Raw genomic sequence first — 21,554 nt, 5'->3', positions numbered from 1 at the left:
TACACGGCTTGTTTTTTAATCCCTGTGAAGATGCATTCCATGTATTCTATTCTCAATTTCTTATTTTTACAAGAGGGCTTTATTTATTTTTTATCTTATTCTGCATTACTTATGACATTCTATTCTTGTTTTTGTGTTCATTTGATGTCTTTTTATGTGAAGCACTTAGTGCATATAATATCTTTGTTGTGAAGCACTTTAGGCTGCATTTCTTGTAAGAAAGATGCTATGCAAATAAAGTTAATTATTTTTACTACTATTGAAAATGTACTGATAATGGATAAGTACTTCCTACAACCCCACTTCAAAAGAATCTAAACTATCCCTTTAATGTCACTAGTAATAAATTATGTTTCCTTGCTGGTCCACAGAGAAAGTGGCTTTTATTACAAATCCTTGCAATGCTAATGAGAAAGTAGGTAATGTAAATCACATACTTCACCTTGACATAATTACTGAATGCATATGGTCAACTCTTGTCACAAGTCTGATTAATAAGTGCAAATATCTCTGATTTGTATCAATGGTTTGTCAACTGATCTATTTGTGCTTTAGCCAATAATTTCACTGAGATCTCACTGTCATGAGGAGCAACAGTCTACCAACTATCCATCACATTAGTGACTAAAGCACATGCTGTATTACCTTTTGCCGCATCTGTTTTGTTGGTAAACACTGGTTCAACTGAGCCCTTATGCTGACTGACAAAACAAACACAGAACAGATTTCACAAAGCCACGGGACAATCAATCAATTAATCCACCGACCAAACTTATTTTACTCCTAAAAGATCTATACAGACAGACAACTCGAGGCCAAGTGGAGGCCTGTGGTGTGTCTGCAGAATATGTTTGATGTCCATAGTCTTGAGTCCAACGTCCATCTCTAGCAGTCTTTGAATCTCATATCCGCATGTGGGGCAGTTTTTGAAGCAGATATGACTCACAGGCGTCTGTGTCGAGACACATCAGAGATCTTCTGAAGGGCGTTCCTTTCCCCTTGTCTTGCAGTATGATATTATAGTAATCAGGCTTCAGCAGTCCAACAAACAGTGTCTGCAGCCTGATGACGGTGGTCATCGGACGATGGCGTCTTGTCATCCTGCATTCTTTCACAGTTCATTTCAATGATGGGGATTACATAAAGGAAGTGTGTGCATTTGCGTATATAAAAGCGGATCTTGGAAAGGTTTCTTAATCATACCAGTTAACCGTTATCCATTCCTCTTGACTTCCCTTTACACTTGAATCCTCATTTCCTTAATCCAGCTCCTTCCTGCTCGTCCTTAACATCAACACTCTGTTCATTCCTCCAATCCTGTCCAGCAGGCCAAATGAGGAACTTGTGTGGCACACACACACACACATGCTCTCTCTCTCTCTCTCACACACACACACACACACACACACACACACACACACACACACACACACACACACACACACACAACCACACACAACCACACACACACAGTTCATCCAAAATCATTTACATTGTCACTGCTTTATGTGACCATTTTACTAATCCAGGATACAGGTTAGCAAGATGGAAGTTGTGTGTATGTCCATTTGTGTGCATATTTTATGTGTGTGTGTTCAGTCTACCCCACAGGTGTCTGTGGGGATATGTGGGAGTGTGTGTGTCAGTTGGTCTCGTAGGAAGAAAGCAGCGCGGCGTCCACAGGCTCCATGCAGGAGGGGCAGGTGAAGGATCTCATCAGCCAGTCGTCTATACAGTCCATGTGGTAAATGTGCATGCAGGGCAGGAACCGGATGGGGTCTCCATACACAAAGTCCATCATACAGATGACGCACCTGTGAAGGTGAACACAGACACCATTTACCATAAATTTGATACTACATCTTGTTTGGCATTAGGTATGGACAGCACAAAAGTTCACATGTGAAGGCAAAAGGAGTCAAAGAAACGTGCTTCATACATTCAGGGATGCATTAAGGGGTATTTAAATGTACTGTATGGAGACCTATAAGTTATTCTTACTGCTAGTGGTTCGGGAAACAAAAAATATTGTGAGAATAGCTGATCCTGCTTTTGATTTTGATTATTGAATTTGAAAACTATTTTGATCAATTTTCAATATAGAATAAAAATCATGACACCCATGATGTCCAGGCTGATAGTTTCAGTTTACATGAAAATTACTTTCATAATGCAAATGATCCCTATGTGGTGCTATGATGACAGGTTGGACTTTCTGGTGCGGCTGCCTGGAGCAGTAAAGCGAGACCTCCCGGTCACCCATGCATGATTAGACAGTCTGCAGCACCTGTGCCCATAGATATTGCACCTACCACCCATGGTAGACTCCATACAGGCTACAAATTATAAACAGACATTAATGCACAGCCCTCCTCTGTTTTCTTTCTTCTCTGAGTCAGGGGTCAGTCAGCATATCACTTAATGTTAGTTAGTCTTTACCACCAAACTTTTACATTTCTTCTTGAAGCAGAAAGGGCATGGATATGGGCAACTCTAATTGCCCTGTCTTTGTCTTTAATTACACTACACACAAGTCCTGTCTTGTCCAGGTAAGTCTTTGTCACGCCTCCCATGATCCCAGAGGTACAGGTTGATCCATTGACAACCACAATGCCCCTTCTCATAAAACTTCACCAAAGCTTTGTCCATCTTTGTCATTACCACAGTGGCTGCAATTCCTCCCTTGTCCACCTCTTCCAGAACAGATGAGACAGATGCTGAACCTGTCTCCATTGGTGCCTGATGTGAAGATCTTTTTCTTGAAAGAGTTCAGGGACAAGAATTTAAGTTTCCCTTTGAGCAGAAAGACAGGATCTAGGATCCCTGCTACAGCAGAAATGACAAATACAGACATAGCCTCAGGGAAGATTCGTGAAAGGGGACGTTGCCGTTGTCATGAATCAACCTTTTTATCTGGGATGATGGATCATTGAAAGAGTGCCAAAGACTTGGCTGGACAAAAAAGGACTTCTAGGTGTAGTAGAGTTAAAGACAAAGACAAGGCAGGGCAGTTGGCGCAACCCGTATCTAACAGCAGGTTGTCTGTACAGTTTAGGTTGTAAAAGAATTTGTAGGTGGTTTGTGGTTACACTTCCTGACTACTAAAAAAAAGAGAAAAAAAAGCACATATTTTTTGAATGACATGATTTCAGAAACTGTCATTGATTCAATTTTAATCCTGTTTTCAGAAAAATATTATTATTTTTTTAAAGACCAAGAAATACGGATATTTATTTATTTATTATGATTATTTAACCAGGCAAGTCATTAAGAACAAATTCATATCACTGCTCCAAACACAATAACTCCAAGTGCTCAGGCTTACCACCCAGAGTTAATACTCACTCTCTGATCTTCTTCTCAGAGCCATCCCGCCCCGGGTCGTACACACCCTTCGGGAGGTGCTGGATGAGTCCAATGCGCTGGGCGATGCGGACCTGCTCCTCTTCTGTCAGCTGAGTTGCCAAACGGGCTTGGCTGGGTGTTGGGTGGTAGACAGGCACATGTATTTGCTCCTACAAAAAGAAGGAAAAAAAAGTTAGACTAAACAACTGTCTTGTAATCTAGTCTGCAACATAAAATGACTGTGTGGGTTAAAATAAGCATTGAAAAGGCACTGAGAAAGACTTGGTTCTCAGAGTCAGTCTGTTTTGTAACAGGAAATGTGTCAAGAGGACTTTGAAGGCTGCTTACTAAATCTCTCTCCACCATTAATTCTGCCATTGTGAGATGTTAACAAAAAGCAGATAAAGATGATGATTGCTTTCTGTGGAAGTTGAACTCGGTCTAGCAGATAAACTACAACATCCCTCTGATTATGACACAAACATGTTCTGTGAACCAAGACATAAGCATTTATTTTAACACTGAGCAATCGAGTCACCACCTGTTAATATAATACCTATTTGCATTAGTATGCAAATCCCTCTCCTTGAAAGGTGGAATTCACCTCGGCTCACTACATGATGAAACTACTCATCTGACTAAGCTCACACTACCTATTGTCAGTAACTGATGTAATCAATGATTCATTTCAAGCTCGCAGTATTTCTGGCCACGTCGTGAAATTATGATTGCAGGCAGTAGGTGGTAGTGTTTCCCCACGCCTTGATCAAACAGCTGCTGCTGCAGAGAGCTGCTGTAGTTCCATTGTTGGTGTCACACAGACCTGATTTATGAAACAGGATTAATAAAACAATGTCACTTGACTTTAATTTAATTCTGCAGTTTAAAGTGTAATGAAAGATGAGCTCTGGCAAGGCTCTCTCTGAAGGAGTCAGCCATCAACTACTCTAAAGTGGAGTCACACCAGATTGTTCAGCTGGAAACATCTTGGTTATCTTTCAACTTTCTTGTTAATGTCCTCGAAACAATTTATTTTACATGGTTTAGTTTAAATTCCACTCTTAAAAGCATGGCCGGCTAATGCTAGACTGCACCAAACTTCAAAGCAGCCAAAACCTCCTTGTCCCTCTACACCAGAGGTGCCTAAACTGTTTTCCCTTGGAGGCCCAAAACTGAAACTAGGTGGTGGGCCACGGGCTGAAAGCAAAGACTATCGTATTGTATAGTATTGTTAAGATGTGAAATGGTCCTATGATCCCAAGTTTACTTAATGGACTGACTTTCTGCACAAAGTGCCGCTGTGCCTGCCGTACTCAGATTATGAAAAATAATGGCAGAGATAATGATATATATTATAATCTTTTTAGGAAATTTAATTTTCTTTTAGCAAGAAAAATCTGGTCGGCCAAACTGAACCTTGTCACAGGCCAATTTTGGCCCTACTAGCCCTGCTCTATATGTTGCTCAGTAAGAATCTGCCTTTGGTTTTAATCAACTGAAACTAAGAGTTGACATATTGAGGGTCTTTCATTAGATTGGTCAGCACGGTCTTACATGTTGGTCCACAAAACCACACAATTCAAAGATCACATCAAAATGACTAACAGGTTTCTATATCAGATCGTAATGAGTGTAAAAAACCCAAGGAAGTCATAATATTATATGACCTATATTATATACCACAAAATTAGACTGTATATTATACTGTAAGTATATATTAGATATTTTGAAAATTAGTATTTTCTCCAAAAGGCTGACTTGATGGCCATCTGAAATACAACAAACATCATACTTGTAATACAGAAACAGAAATAATAAAAAAATAGAGCCCAAAACAGACAGAAAATCTGTAACTATTTTAATAATTGCTTGATTGTTTAAAGGCAGAATGAGTATCGTATAAAAAACAATGTATAGACTCATACAAAAATAATCCCACTCAGCGACCAGGGGTCAGATAATAAGCACAGATCCAACTTGAAACTACAAAAATGCTGGACACAACACAGAAAAAACAAAAAGATAGTGAGACGAAAAAACAGAATTTGCTGCTTTTCTCTGTGTTATGCGTGTGTTAGTCAGGAAAGAACTGTTTCTCTGTCTTGCGTACTACTGCCGTCTGTAAGTATTTTTCTCATCTCTCAACAATTTTCTATTCACTCAACTCTCTCACTTTGTGGTCTATGATTGCGCCTCTTCCTTCACTCCTTCCTCCTGCTTTTCTGATACAAACTTATACACTCACTCACTACAGTCTCTTGTGGTGTCAGCACTACTTCCTCCTCATACACACACTTTTCAGCCCACTGACTCTCTTCTCCTACGTCACACCACTCCTTCGTGTCAGGAGACTGAAAGGATCCAACAGCCAGGTCATGGATTAGCTTAAGTCTACTCTAAGGCCATTAAGTGAGCTCCTTCATTCACCACCTGTGTATCCACACTGCACACATGACCTTTTGACACAAAGCACCACACACTTGACTGACTGCAGCTGGAGATCAGACCGGCCTTAGCGGGAAAGAAACTTATCAGCAGCCTCTAATAAACATCTATCTGAGAGCAGCTGGTAAAATAACAACTGTGCTAAAGCCTGGTGTGAAGCCGAATCGCAGACATGAAACTCTGTCTGTCTGTCTCAATTTCCTTCATTCTTTGTGGCTGAATGGTAGTAGGCAGGGTTTAAAAGTTAAGTCAGAGACAAGAGACAAAAAGGAAGGGCTGGAGTGCATTATGTTAGCCTGAATACTTTGAAGACTTTGCTATTTTTTTTTCATGGACAAAATATTTTTAAAAGGTATTACTCATCATGATGGGCACCACTGTTGTATAATGTCTACTGTGGCTCCAAAGGAAGCTTTTCAAAGAATGAAAAAGTAACCCTGAAGATGTCATCATGGTCATCTACATCTCAGCTTGCGTTCATGACTTTTTAAGCAGACAGCAAAGTGTGGCAGTTGAAATAATAAAATATGCTATTTTGAGATAAAGTGCGATTATGAAAAATGCAGGGTGTAGTGTTTTTGGAGCTTCACCTGTACTATGGACTAACAGCCAGGATTTCTCTACTTCTGCTGCTTCAATATTACCATTCTGTCAGCTAAATTGCTGGATTACTGGTCCCAGGGCACGTTCAGACTAGGGCTGCACGATATGTCATAAAAGTCGTAATTCAGTTTCTGTCTAAAATTTGAATAGCAATATGTAATACAATTTGTCAGAATAATCCTTAACCAAAAGAAAAAAAAAAACTATTAAAATCATGCAGTATTTGTTGGAGTCTGTACAAAAAAAACATGCTGTTTTACATCTGCAGAACAAGATTTGTAGGCCAGGGCATCTCTGCGGCACTACAGTACATCATTGTAATGCTGTTTGCCACACATTCTTTTTTAATCCAAAAATTGCAGCTACTGCAATTTGGATTTTAAACTAGGCCATATTGTAATACCACTTATATTTTAATCAATTGTGAAGCCCTTGTATCTTCAACAACAAATCCCCACCAGTTTCTGGTCCAAGTCCCCACCAAGTCAAGCATGGTATGTCGGCCATTAAATCAAAGCTGCTGCTTTGCAGCTTGTGTTTCCATTCTGAGGTTGTTTCACTTTGTTGTGGTTGTGCATTCAAAATGTCATCAACTGTCAGAGTAATGTAAATATGACTCCCTTAAAGTGCCCACATGTGATCAATGGTAAAATCACTCTGTGCTGTGTTACTGTTTTCCTATGAGGAGCCCCCAACTAGGGAATGGCTCTACCCTTGGCATGGTGTACCTCTCAAAATCGCCACCAAGCGCTGAGCTCAAATTCAAATTATTGCAACTCTGACCTCGGCTGCCAAAGTGCAACCACTGAGATAAATGTGTGATGATGTAGCCAGAAGCGACACATACAAGCAGGGGAGAGAGAGGGAGTGATGGAATAAAAGTGGTTCACAGATCCCCAAAGTCCACAACACAACATGAAAAACATAACATTTTTACTTTTTTTGGTCTCTAACCCTAACATCTTGTGGTATCTAACGTATGCCTGAAGAAAAAGACATTTCAAAAACAATGCAGCGTAGCTTACTGGTGCTTATACTACACTTGATATCTTATAGACTATCTTATTTACATATAAAGACTCTACAGTCTAACAATGACAGACCTGTCAATGCAAAAACAGGGGTTAAATAAAAAAATCAACTTAAATCATGATCTCAAAATCTTGACGCCCTCAATAATCAGATACAACCTGAAAAACCCATTCAGCATATTTCAATTACAAAACAAACAAAAACTCCAAGGCACTATTTGTCAATACCAGAGGGTGCAGAGCTGTGATCAAGGTAAAAAGGCCTTTAATAGTGAGATTCAAGCATAATTAAACACAGCCTCATTTTAGTTCTTGAGAAGCTATCTTCTATCAAGTTAAAAGATTTTCATAGAAAACATGCACAACAAAAATGTCCAGGCTAAGTAGCAGTCAGCTTCTCTGCAACACAGCATTTTAAGCTATGAGTCAGCATAACTGTAGTAGATGAGGCTGTCTGCTGCTCCTCTGACAGCCACTCCTTTCGCTCATGTCAAAAAGAGACGGCAGCCAGGCAGCAGGAATAAAAGCTACAGACAGGGCCTCAGAGGGGGGCAGCAGCTGCACTCTGTGTTAGGGTGTTTAACTGTGCAGTGGTCAGCAGTGTAATTGTTGTCATATGCCTTTCCCTTCCTTCATAGATGGTGTCAGCTGGGCTGTGACAACTGTTCATTATGTGACCTCAGGTTGACCAGAAGGATAACAGTCATAGAGATGGAGAGTGAGACAAGAGGAGTAGGCAAGAGTGAAAGTGGAACTAAGGGGGGAGGCAAAGTGCAGACCCTGGTTTCATCTGCCAAGCACGCTGTAGGCAGCTGAAGCTGTCAGCCTGCCAGGCCCTCACTGCTAATGGTGAGCGGGAAGGACAGTGAAGATTGTAGAAGGAATGAGAGCAGATAGAGAGAGAGACAGAGGAAGGGGGGGGGGTTATTTAGCCTCAAACCTCCATCATCCAGCACTAACTGAAAGAGAAAAAAAGTGGGAAAGTGAAAGATACAGGCACTCTCAGCCCACAAGTTCAATAACAAGCAACAGCTTTAGCTTCAAGAGCAAACACAAACACACACACACACACACTACAGGGAATAGTTTAACAGCAAAACCGTATGTGTGTATTTGTGAGTATGTGTGTGTGTGGCCATGTGATGAATGTGAAAATGAGTTAGAACCACATAAGCCACTGTCTCTTACATCATCAGTTCAATTATCTAGGCAAGGTCCTGATTTTTAGCATCCACAAACACAGTTTTCCTATATTGACATGATCAACAATGTCTCCTCATTAAATGACATTAAACATTCATATCTGGGATATTTTGGGTTAACTTGTGTACAGTGGGAGGAAGTGGAGTGTCCATCTTTATTTACAGTCAATGAGCCAGACAGATTTGGGAGGTTTTTTTCTGACAAAACAACAGCAGAAGAGTTATGAAAACTTGCACAGACTGCCTAACAGATTTTGAATCTTGTTTTACAGTTACATGACTGTCTCCCCAGCTGGACTGCTAACATGGTAAAGCAGTTTTACAGACATTAAATGTGGCTATTGAAAGTTTGTAATTTTCTACTTCTTTTCATTTCTGAAATGTTTAACGCAGTGTACTCTACATCTACAATGGGTTTCACAACAAAGAGAAAAGATATTCTCATAACACTCACACTCAACAAATCCCACTTGACACTGACTCAGTTCAAGCTAACCACAGCCTCTGTTCTCTGTGAATGGGGAAAGTACCAACAGTCAACACATTTTCTGCTGAAGGGAAAATATTTAAGGTGGAATAACACTATACGTTTAACAGGAACACCTTCACAGGGGAAATACAGTATTTTGCACTACCTGATTTCCTCTTGTGCTTTCCAGAGATGGGGTCACCTCAATGGCAAACTAAAACTGTAATAGAAACAACAAAAGTGTAACTTGTTGCATGCTTTTTTTCAATTCTGGGAATATTACTGCTTTATTCCCACTCAAGCTATGATGTAACATTTACAAAAATGGTCCTGAGCTGGCAGACTGCCAAGGTAGGAAAAAAATTTCAAACCATAGCTCCTGGCTGTGCCCGCATGATGCCGACATACCAGAGCAGCCAGAGCTTTTAAGGGCTAATGTGTACGTGGGAAAGGGGCTGCAGACAGACAGTATGATGACTGGGCAAAAATCCTGTTTTGAACACATTCTGTTTCGACAGCTTTGTTGTAAGATATTACAAATACAAAAACGTCTATTTTGTCCTCAAATCTTCCAAACCTCAATCATATACAGTACTTGCCAAATGTGGCTGTATCCTTTGTGAAACCTTAGCAGCGTCAAAATGCACTTGAGGGGAAGACACACCGGAAACATGAAACATTTGCAGGTTCTGAAATCTTAGCCCTCTATCTATGGACTGTAGAGTAACAAAATCTTCTTTGGACAAGGCCTGCAGACACCTGCACACAATACAGGCAAGCAGGCACTCAGTTAATCACTCAAACATGCACACACAACAATGGGAGAAGGATGGACATTTGCATTGCAGGATGTGTTTGTTGATGTGATAACAGTCTAGGCTAACAGTGTGATAATAACAGTTATGTGTGTGTATCGCATTACTTCATCAGCCTGGTACAGCAGGAAGTCAGGGCCTTGATGTAGGTTAAGAGTATTAACCCTAGTGTTTACACATAATGCATGACAAGCTCACACAAAGGCTTTACTGTAGTCACACAAGAACTGAGGATAAAGCATATAATGAACATATGTTGGTGGAAAAAAAATGGAGGGGAAAAAAGTTGAAGGTCCAGCAAATTTATTGTCAGAATTTAGCTGAAATGTAATACAATATTTATCACTATGTTTTCACTAGCTCCTCATCACCTGAAAATAAGAATTATTGTGTTTTTGTTACCTTAGCATGAGCCTTTTATAATGTAGAGAGGGTGCGGGTCCTCTCTCATCGAGTTCGCCATGTTGAATTACCGTGTTTCTACAGGAGCCCAGAACTGACAAACCAAACCCTGCCTCTAGATACAGCTTTTCATATTTTTCACGAGTTTCACAGCTGTCATAGGTTCTCCTACACATTTGGAAGGGGAGGGTGATGTGTAGGGGTGTCCCAATTTCAGTATTAAAAAGAAAATCAATTGAGATCAAAGGCAGAATCAGCAATTGTCCCAGTTTCATTTCTCTCTAACCCTGCCTACTTGCAGCATCTGGAAAAGGGACAAGCTAAGGCTGGACAGTTAGAAATCAAAATAGAAATCACATCATGGCTTTCAGCAATTTGAAAATTTCTGGAGGTGCAATATTTGTCTGACGGGGTGCCAAAACAGTCCAATCAACAGAACACCTATCTGTCTGTACGAGGCATGTATGATGTTTACAACTCCTGGTTCCTATGTAAAAGTGAGTGTGAACAGGAAGCAGACCAAAACTAAAAGGCAACAATTTCTAATTTCTTCCTTTGGTTTGGGTCAGATGAACTGAACTACAGGTATGAAAGCACCATCAGTAGATTTGGACAAGAAATGTTACTTTTCAACAACATCTATAAAAGAAATGCCTGGTGGAAAGCCAATAAGGTCTCTTCTTAATGTAGATGTACTTGGGCTAAAATAAATATCAAACTTGGAAACTTTTCCTACTGGGGTGTACATGTTCTTCCATCCATTGTTGTAGGTTACATTACCGTCAGAGAAGGCAGGAAAAGAGTGCGACTTCCTCACTGTGTTCAGATAACAGTAATGTCTTGGGCAGATAAGTTCGACATAAGTGCTTCTGAGTTCCTCACAGGTACAACGTAGTCACTCAAGACCAGATGCGGTTTGGTTTCTTAGCCTCGTCAGGCAGCCCCTTGTGACAGATTAGCAACCGTCTAGTCCTAATATGGTAACAGAAACACTTGGGGGGTGGAGGAGGCGGTGCTGACAAACAAGCCATTGTACTGCAGGTCAGTGACATAGTCTGTGGGCTTTGGCTGACACACAGCCAGGGGTTGCTGTTCCTGAGCACTCACCACAAGTACTAGGACTCAAATAACTCTTTTGTTTCTCCACGACTCCCTCTCACAGAGACAGTTGGCTCATATGATCAGAGGGTTCAGGGTGGTTTTGGCCATTATATTACAGTGGCATAACCAAGTGAAATGCCATTAAGGTCTTATATAATTTAGTACAGGATGTCAACTCCCCTGGTACTTCTTCATTAGCTGATGCTGTTCTGGCATGATTAAGCTAGTCAATTTTTAAATAAAAATATATAATTAGGACCAGTGTATAGGATTTAAAGGTGTCTAGCACTGAGCTCAGAGACTGCAAAAACCTAAATATCAAGAGACCACTGGTTTTATGTCCTGACAACTGTCATTTACATTTTCAAACACTTCCAGCATGTTGTCTTTGAAGTGGTGTTTTTTTCCTCTGACATGCACCAGACACTGAAATAGATAGGGGTGGAGAGAAAAAAATAAATACTATGAGACTTGCTGATCCAGCTGTTGATTTTGATTATTCAAACTGAAAGCTCATTTTGATCACATGCTGACTTAATATTGGTTACCCAAATCATTAATGAGTCAACTTTTGATTTCACACTTGGAAGCAGACTGAGAACCCCCTTTTCAGGTGGTTCCTAGGCTCGCTCTCGTCACCACTCCAGATTTGACAGGTAATTACAAACCACCCCAAAAGCAAACTTTTTCTTCCAATTTCTTCTTCTGGCCAAGCTGGTTGAGCTCAAACTAAACTGAAACTGAACTGCTGACTGCACTGCCTCTCATCTTAATGGTAACCCAGTTAGTTGATGGACTCTGTGCTCAATACTGATAACCAAAAATTACCTGCTTCTCGTGGCTGATGCAATCAGATAACCAAACATTTTACCTTTTTGTATAATAAAAAAAGTAAATACGTCTTGAAGCTTTTGCACACCTGAGGGGAAGGAAGGCTAAGATGTAGTGAGAAAAGATGGATTATTAATATTCCATAGCTCTGACCAAACCACATCTAACATTTACAGCTATTACAACAAAAACAAATATAAATTCTGTCATTACTATTGCCAATATTTATCAGTTAAATGAGAGAAACAGTAAAAAAGCTCAAAGAAGTTCAGCTGCTTGAAAACACACACAAACAGTGAATCTTTCTAAAGTCTGCAAGGTGTTCCAGCCAATAAGGTCTGGCCATAAAGCTAGCTGACAACAGCATAAAGGCCTTTGTGCCAAACTGACTGTGATCAATAAAAACTCCTGTCACTGCTCCCCATCTCTGAGGGTTACGAGGGAGACGGGGGCATTACAAGCCATACAAGGGGGCCAAATGCACGCACGCGCACACATACTTTCACATACACACAAACTCTCTCCCTCTCAAATACAAACGCACAGGGGTGCCTTATCTCTCGTAGCCCAGTCCCACAGCGATGAGTCAGCACTCGTCTCACCAGCTGCTTTCCAAATCACCAGACTCAACACACACACAGCCTTCACAATATTAGGAGCACAAACAGAACTGCACCTCCCTCTGCTTTTTAGCCTCCTCGACTGATACGAAACAAACAAGAGCACAGCTCACACACACTCACTCACTTTGAAATCATTTTGACAAGACCTTAAATGGTCCACTAGCCTAAGTGGTTGGCTCAGAGAGCTGATCTCATCCACTTAGCTTTCAACATCCATCCATCCACCCTTCCATTCAGCCTATGTCTATTCTGACCATGTCTATATGAACTGCCATATTCTAATAATAAGATAATTAAGACTGCTAAATCAACAGTACCTGTATTTTCTGGTCAAATGACACACACATTAAGACATATAGAGTATTCCACTTTATATGCAGTGGATTGTCACGCAGATGCTGTACACGTTACGCAATGGGCTTCATGCGAGTATATTTTGATGCTAACTTTCTCTTACTTGTTTTGTACGATGGGCTGGTATGAACATGTCACGTCAGATTCATCTGACTTCAGATAATTGTGTAAATTATTCACCTGTGCATGTTTGAGTGCACGCACATAAGACTTGTAAATTAGCATAATTAACGCCCCAATAATGCCATATAAGGCTATGCTTTCTTCTCCATAAGTGTTCATAAAGTAAAAAGAGATTTACATGCTTGGAGATTGAAGGCCTGCTTTCAGAGATCCATAAAATAATGTCATTCATTTTTACAGCGTCAGAAGTGGAATTAAGGGGCCTGCTAAAGCCGAGGAATGGGGAAAATGAGCGCTGTTAATCCTGTGTTACCCAAGGGTTGTACTGTCACTGAAATAAATAAGAAATGATTCAATATGCTAAAGGATTCAAGTAAAACGTCTCGCCACAGCAAGGCGGTCAATGACTACAGCCAGAGGAGGAGGTCAGGGTGAAGTCTCCATCACAGAGATAGAGGACAGAATATGTGCCACAATAGGTGATGTTTACTGACAGGCATCAAAGAGGAGGATGTTCCCCTGGACACCAACTTCAGAAACCTGCATGTGAGGATACGACCTATGTGCCTGACAATAGATAATAATAATACTACATCATGATAGGCTTTATGTGTAAACTTACAATTATATTATAAATAGAAAAGCATTCAAACAGGATAATATCAACATGACTATGAAGTGTATTTTATTTTTCACCCAAAATATCTCCAAACTAATGAAAAATACAGTCATTAGGGAATAACTTTGGAGTGGAGAGCAGCAAACTAGCAGCTGACTGCACAATGCCTATGACAGGTCTGCACCACTCATAAATTGTCTGTGCCTAAGAGAAAATTCAAAATATAAAAGAAATGCTGAATGCCCCAAGTTCTCCTAAATCATTCTTACATACCACTTAAGAACAAATTTGTTCATACAACTGGTTCTTGCATGAGGCCCAACAGTTAAAGTGTTATGACAGACCTAATAAAAATATCATCTTAGAATCAACATCTACATTGTTGCAGTCAATGTAAAAAGTCTTGATTTTCTCTGAATAGTGTATCAACAGTGTGTTGCCCTTTCTTTGTCTGACTGCAACCTCAGTGAGCCTTGAACCTTGCAGATGCCAGTGTGTGCACTGCCTCTATTCAGCCAGGAAATTACTCAACAGGACCAAAGCAGCCTCTGGTCAGGCAGTGGACAGATTCCAGATGCTGGAATTCACCCTCCTCTGATTCACCACTGACGGTGGATTCCTAGGAAACACGGTCTCAGTGTTGTTAATGTGACAGACGAAGTCGAGCAGCAGCAGACGTTTAAAAACCTCAGGGTGAGTGTCTGTAGAGTGGCATGCACTTATACTATTTCATAAGCACTCATCATGTGCACAGCAGCGATGTGTGCAAGCCGTTAGCCACAACTTCAGTGACATCCACCACTCCTCAATGTCTCCTACGATTGGTCAACGATGTAACCAGTTACATGTTTTACGTGTTCCCAGTTTATCTGTCGCAGAGCAGCTAATCTGATCATTTTAGATGGAGATCAGTATGATCTGTTATGATCTACTTTTTATGTGAATCGTAGAGATCGCTGTATTTAATGTCCTCTTAATTCTGTTCCCAAACTTAACATAACCTCATTGACTAGCAGATCCATGCTACATGAAAAAAAAACAACAGATGTAGCCAGGTAGATGGCTATGCTGACTGGGTGAATTACTTCAAGTGGTTTTTCCTCCGGTGATGCATGGTGAATGATGTAGCTGGGTTGTGAGTACTTAAAAAGTGTTTATTTATTCATGATTGATTCTATGTTATCTTTTTGTTTTTGTTTACAACTGCAAATGAAACTCAAGTTTTAATCACTGTTTTGAAGCCTGTGTTGTGTCTTCAATCCAATATTGTCTTTTAACGGCACAGTTGGAGAAATTCACAGACTATTTAAAGTCTGGCTATAGTCTACAGAGAACTTCAACTTAGATTTGTGGATTGTGATTCCAATTAAATAGATTGTGATATTATTTTTGGCTAGACTGTCCACCCCTAACCTGTCATCTATATAATTTCCAGCTAGGAATGACTGTGAAAAATGAGTCTGGGTAACTTGGAAAGAAATCCTCTACATCAGCTCCCTGAATGTCTGGAGGGGTTCCACTTCATTGCTGTTTCTTTCAATCAATAACTTCACTTGGAATCACAACAAACAACAGTTATTTTCATGTTTGGGTCTGAAACATAGTCCATATATAAAATACAAAAGACTCCAGAATTTGCCACTTGAGATACAAATTTTATTAAACTACACATATTATGTCAAGTTAATTATCCCATGGCTTTATTGTATTTCAAATTGACTGGATGAATGGGGGATTTTTAATGAAAAGACAATAAGACAACATTACACACCCATCCCATCCCTTCTCCCTTTCTGGGTTTTTCTTCTCTTTTTTGGCCTGTAAAAACAATACCAGGGTTCATCCATCTTTGTCTTTCTTCTGTATTTGTTTACGGTAACTTAAGCTCAGCTGGAGCTCATGTTGTCTTTGTTTTGGATTTCAGTGTTGAGATTTCCGGCATCATGTTTTTCACCATGACTAGAAAACCTCACCATCACACCTCCAGCACAGTGAATACCAGGGCATTTGCACCCAGGCCCGTACTTGGCAGCTTTTAAGAAAACGCCAAATTTCAAATAGAGTATAGCGGAGCCTTAAGTCCCTGTTCTAACACACGCAGCACTTCCAAACTGTGTTAAGCTGAACTGCAAGCACACGAAAATGTGTGCTGTGTTGTCAGGCAGGGTTCAGATGGTGAAGGTGCTGATTACTGTGGTCACCATAGAGAAAAGAGCTGGCAGGTTTTAAAGAGCCCTTTATAAGTAGGTTTTAACTAGTTAGCTAACCCGCTTGTGAAACTCTGTTGATACAAACAAAGTGCACAGAGATTTTTTTTCCCACACAACTGAGAGCTTAAGGGGGATTTATGATTGCCACAGTGTCTCAGATGCGCAACAAAAATGAGCTCATATCATGTTCGGTCAACACTCAATGCAAGGCATCATGGGATTGCTAGTGGACGGCTAACAACAAAAACTGTTTTCAACATGGAAAAAAAAGGATAAATTACCACAGAAGACATTCAGTTTGGGATTTATCATTATGGATTGATTTTGCAAAGTCTCTAAAAAGACACTACAGTTGAAGGATAAATTAAAAAGTGTCTGAAAGGGATACAACTGCACTGGAGCTGACTTTGTACAATGCCAGTGTTAGCATTAGCTTAACGTTAGCCTGCTGAGTTTACTTTAGATAAAACCCCATTCATTTTTCCATGAGTTGGGAAACTATAGTTGAGACTTTACTTGGTCTTGAGAAGCTACAACTTTCATTAACTGACACACTGTAACCTGTACTGTACATTTACTGCTAGATTGACAATTTACTATTAGTTAAGTTTCTGCTCTGCTAGGAGCAGCACCATCACTCATCTGCTGCTCACTCTACCTAACTTGCACGTCACACACACATCACACACTGCCCCATTCTTTAAAGGAGCTGTGCAACAAGTATGATAGTATCCTTCAATAAAGTCCAATAAAGCGTAATTATATGGCCAGTGGGGATACGTTGCTTTTTTTTACTGCAGTGAGAAAAAATCCATACTGTCATAGGCCTAGTTGTTGGTGCTTGGTCATGGATCAGGATAATGGTCAGGATTGCCTTTACAAACATCTGTATGACTCTTCATGTAAAGACCATTGTGTACTGATTGGACACTATATCAAAGGCACATAAAGATTTAAAAATGCCTGCCTGGTCAGAGCTCTTACAGAGAAACTAAGATTTGCTTGCTTTGTCTTTTAAACTATCACTTCTCTATGAGCAGAGCTGGCTGCTTTGGCCCAATTACACACTGTTGTATGCCAGACATGACATACTTGTAGCAGGTTGGTCATGGATGCATAACAAGGACTCCTGTCCCTGTTCAGATATTATCACTGACTGACTGTGAAGGCCTACTGTGTGTGATACTGATGCAAACCTCAAAGTGTCTAGCCTCTGACTCAGTGATGTTATAAGGATGTTGTCAGTTTGCATGAATCGTCCTAGCCCCATTTTGTACCTCTCATATGTTAGTGTACCTTTACGTTAAAATATTTGCAATTGGGGAGCAGTCGAACATTTCTTCCTCCAGATGATGATTATTAGAGTCTTAGAGGATCTCGAAAATGCATCAGAAAAGCAGTATTTTTTTTACCATTGCGGGTTAATTATCTCTTAGACAAAACAAATGGTTACATCTGTGACCATAATCTATGCTAATACATGAAAGGCGAAAACTGGGGCTGGCCTAACGTGAGTTTTCAACAGCGAGGACACAGCAACCTACCGTAATAATGCCCAGGTGCGCTATTACAGAATTTAAAAAATAACATAATTTAAAGACTAGTGATTTTTGTCAATACAATTTCAGCTTTTACACGCACAATATGTAAGCCCTTTCACTAAAAGTCTATCTCACATTAAAACAATGACAAACAACAACAAAAGACATAGTTTGGTGATATCGTGAAGTAGTGGGGGTTCATGGTTGCTGTTTTCTTCATTCAGCGATGTATCAAATTTTTATTTCTTGGTGTTCTTCCCGAAGTAATAGCAACTAGTGGCTAATAGAAAATGCAACGTTACCTTGAATAAATTTTATAATGCCACAAAATATATAACATGGGTCTAGTGTTTTTAGACATTGTGATGCAAAAATATCACACACACACTTATATACACACATTGACATTAACAGTTGCCCAAATGCCCGGGGCAACCAAAAATAACCAGCGCACAAGCAAAACCTGCCCAGACATGCCCGATCGGGCAAGCACCGACTCGGATCATTTTTCTATTATCATCATTATGTTTTTCCTCTCTTGTTTCTGTTACTACGGAGCCCCGGATTGGCCAGTTACAGTGTGTCGCTGCCTCCATTGGCTAAGCATCTCTGCTAACGTGCAGACGTCAAAAAATTTCTGGTCCTACCCTCTCAGTTCTTTACAATTTCTTTATCTCCTTTATCCTTTCTTTGTTGGCTATAATAGAGCTACTCTCTGAAGAAAGAAGTGTTGTGTAGTGTTTTATACATTCAACAGACAATGGGATTTAGTTAGAAATAAGTTGTGAGCAAAAGTAGGCACCAAACTGACAAAAAAATAACCTCCTTGGCAGGGCAAGTATGAATTTAAATGAGGCAAGTAGATTTGAGAAGTACTTGCCCTGCAAGGCAATTAGGAAAAAACCTTAATGTTGGACCCTGACACATATCCATTGGTAGACTGGGTCTTTAACAGAAATGTTTTGATAATAACACAAATTTTAAGGAGCACCACAGTGACCTCGTAACTGGTCAGCATGCATGGGTGCTGGTTAGAAGATCTAGATCTAGTAAAATCTAGTATCATCATCCAGTTAAACAATTATCAGTGTCAAACTTGCGTTTCAAATAACAGACAGCAATAGACCAAGACAGTAGGAAAAATACTCCTCCCTTTTACAAGAAGGGTTTGCACTTGGTTACAACATATTTAATTTAAAATACTGAATTAAATAGCCCTCTACAATAAAGCTCCCATGTACTGACCTGAGATCGCCTTCAGTTTCCCATGCTTTAAAAACACTTATCTTAAATCTACAGATAAGGCTCAGCTTAACCCAGTAACAGGCAAACTCTCTGCCAAAGCCTTACGTAACTCATACCAGCCGCCTCTTAACATAGAAAAACACACAGGAGAAGGGTGATACCATGAATCATATTTACAGCTACAACATGACCTGGTCTGTTTGTAGATGATCTAATTCAGGAAATAAGGACACCAGACAAACAAAGTTGCTGCCCTAGAGGAGGAGATCAGTGAAAGAAGCAGCTGAGAAAGTTATGAGAGTCAGCCTTAAACAGAGAACTGGGGTTTGTTTCAAGTCTATTAAATTAGTTTGTACTCTTTAAGTGAGCTAGAGGCTAAATGGGTCGAATCATGTATAAGGCAAAAGATCAGTAATTACCCTGTAGTATCTGGAAGCTGTTAAAATGAGAGAAAGTCAAGAAAAAATAAATGAGGACTAAAGCTTAAAGTCCTTGTATTACAATCAAATAAGTTTTGTAATAAGGAAATGAAAATATGTTCAACATTAAATAATTTTAAACCAATGTTTAGAAATAACATACTGAATGCATGATGATCAGCGAATGTCAACTAGCATAGTACCACAGGGGAAATGTGTAGGCTGATTATGATTTGTGTACCTTTGTTTGCTTTATTCTGATTATTTGCTCTTGCTATGTTATGAATGTTTACTATTATTTGATTTCATTGAGCTGTATATGGTGAAAACTGGGGCGAAAAGCTGGAATATTGACGCCCAAGACAAAGTTTATCAATGAAATATAAAAGAAGGGGAGCTAGCAGGAAAGCATCAACTAGAAAAGGCTCTCACCTTTCCTATCAGAATGCAACAGGACAAGATTTTGAAAAGATGAGAGTTGTTTACATTACACCTGCTGTACAAATGTCATTTGTTTGTTTTTTTGCGTTATTTATTTGTGTTTTTTACCTTCTTTAGTTTGTAAAGTGATTTGAGAATTGTGAAGGCACACTCTCAACATCCTGACTCTATTTATTACGCTTCCTTTTCTATTTATTTATTAATTTATTTAATTTTAATAGCTGTATTTTTTATTTACTTTGTTGACTCTCACTTGCTTGGTGGTGTTTTTAACTCAGTATTACTGCTCTCTGTTACAACCGTGTCTTATAGAAGGCTCAGAGAGATATAGTTTTTATTGTAAGTCCTATGAGAATGCTTGTGTTTGTATGAACCTTCATATAATCCAATAAAAAGAATTTCATAAAGAAACACAAAAAGGTGGGGTAGGATGTGACCTTGACAAGTAGGCACTTCTTCCATCTTGTTTTTGGACATAAATTATATACTGGAAATTTACTTAACATCACTTGCTGCTGATTATATTTGTTATTCTTATCTTATTTTTTGCTTTATTTTATTTTATTTTTTTTTACATCTTTTATGTCTGTGTGTCTTAAATAATCTCCACTCAGTATGAGCCAAAAATACATGGTTCTGTGTGTTTGAAGGGAGACAGTGGTAAGAGATGAGATCATATCAGTGAAGGATGAATCATAATATGACTTCAGGGAAATGGCAGACAGAGACTGGAGACCTTCGGATAAAACAAAGCGGATTAGTGTCAAAGCGCATGAAGGGACGGGGTCAGTGGGATGGGCTGCTGGCCAAGGGTGATGTTCAGGATCTGTAAACAGCTGATCTAGTCTCATATATGTGCGTCTCCAACACCAGTTTCTTGGTGTCTTCTCCTTTTCTATCGGCTAGACAATGAGCAAATTGGGCCAGACCTATTACACATCACTCGACATTACCTAAACTTAAGATATTTAATGAATCTAGTTAACCCTAAAGCAAAAACTCAATGGCTAACTGGTCATTTTTTGGTTCATACAGTTGGTCAAAGTTACCTGGTAAGGGGGCGGTGGCTCCTGGTCGGGATCAGCACCGTCTCCGTAGCTGGCCCGGTCCGACTGGGACTCATGTAGCAAAGAAATATCATCCGAGGTCGGAGATTTCAGACAGTTTCCCATCTCCTTCCTCTTCGGTCAAACTCTCTCCTCTCTTGGTGTCGCTGTACTTAGAGTTTAACAGTGGGGTTTCACGGGCCACTTTCACAGACAATGTCAGTCAGTGAGAAGGCGTCGAGAAGGCGTTTTTCCATACACAGCTGATGAATCTCCTCTCCCAGCCAGACGACGGGAGGGCTGCTCAGTTCAACAACAACAAAACATCCCTCAGCTAGCTAGCAGCTAGCCACACAAAGAGCTAGCCTGCTAACACCAGCTAGCACTCGTAGGGGAGCATCTATTCGGTTGGCGAAAAAAATAACGAATGAAACAATCTACCCGCAATTTTAAATCGGCAGACAGGGCGAAGCGGAGAAAGGAGTGATATCCTTCATTTAAAATGACAAACCTGATCGCAGTTTTCCTCTCTGAAAACCTCCCTGGCTGTCAGGGACTTTCCAGTTTGCAGCTGCCGAATAACGACAAAAGCTGGTGATGTAGCGGCACGAAGCACCGCCCCGTCGGAAAAACAGCCAATTAGCTTTCATCGACATCCAGGAAGCTCTTAGGCACAGCCAATCAGATTC

At 40.0% G+C, this 21,554-nt stretch overlaps 1 protein-coding gene across 1 annotated transcript; it reads right to left on the bottom strand.

Annotated features, from left to right (window-relative positions):
- Positions 1 to 82: 82 nt before the first annotated feature.
- Positions 83 to 21,449, bottom strand: rnf11b (ring finger protein 11b). The gene is made up of 3 exons (XM_084723487.1): positions 20,869 to 21,449; positions 3,346 to 3,515; positions 83 to 1,814 (listed from the first exon to the last, which is right to left on the bottom strand). The coding sequence occupies exons 1-3, from the start codon at positions 20,989 to 20,991 to the stop codon at positions 1,643 to 1,645; spliced, it is 465 nt and encodes a 154-aa protein (XP_084579613.1). The 5' UTR covers positions 20,992 to 21,449; the 3' UTR covers positions 83 to 1,642.
- Positions 21,450 to 21,554: the final 105 nt, after the last annotated feature.

Source organism: Lutjanus erythropterus, chromosome 7 (assembly GCF_056507025.1).
Source record: "Lutjanus erythropterus isolate fLutEry1 chromosome 7, fLutEry1.hap2, whole genome shotgun sequence".
Taxonomy (NCBI): Eukaryota; Metazoa; Chordata; class Actinopteri; order Lutjaniformes; family Lutjanidae; genus Lutjanus; species Lutjanus erythropterus.
The sequence above is the reverse complement of the archived record's forward strand: the minus strand, read 5'-3'. Positions and strand labels throughout refer to the sequence as shown.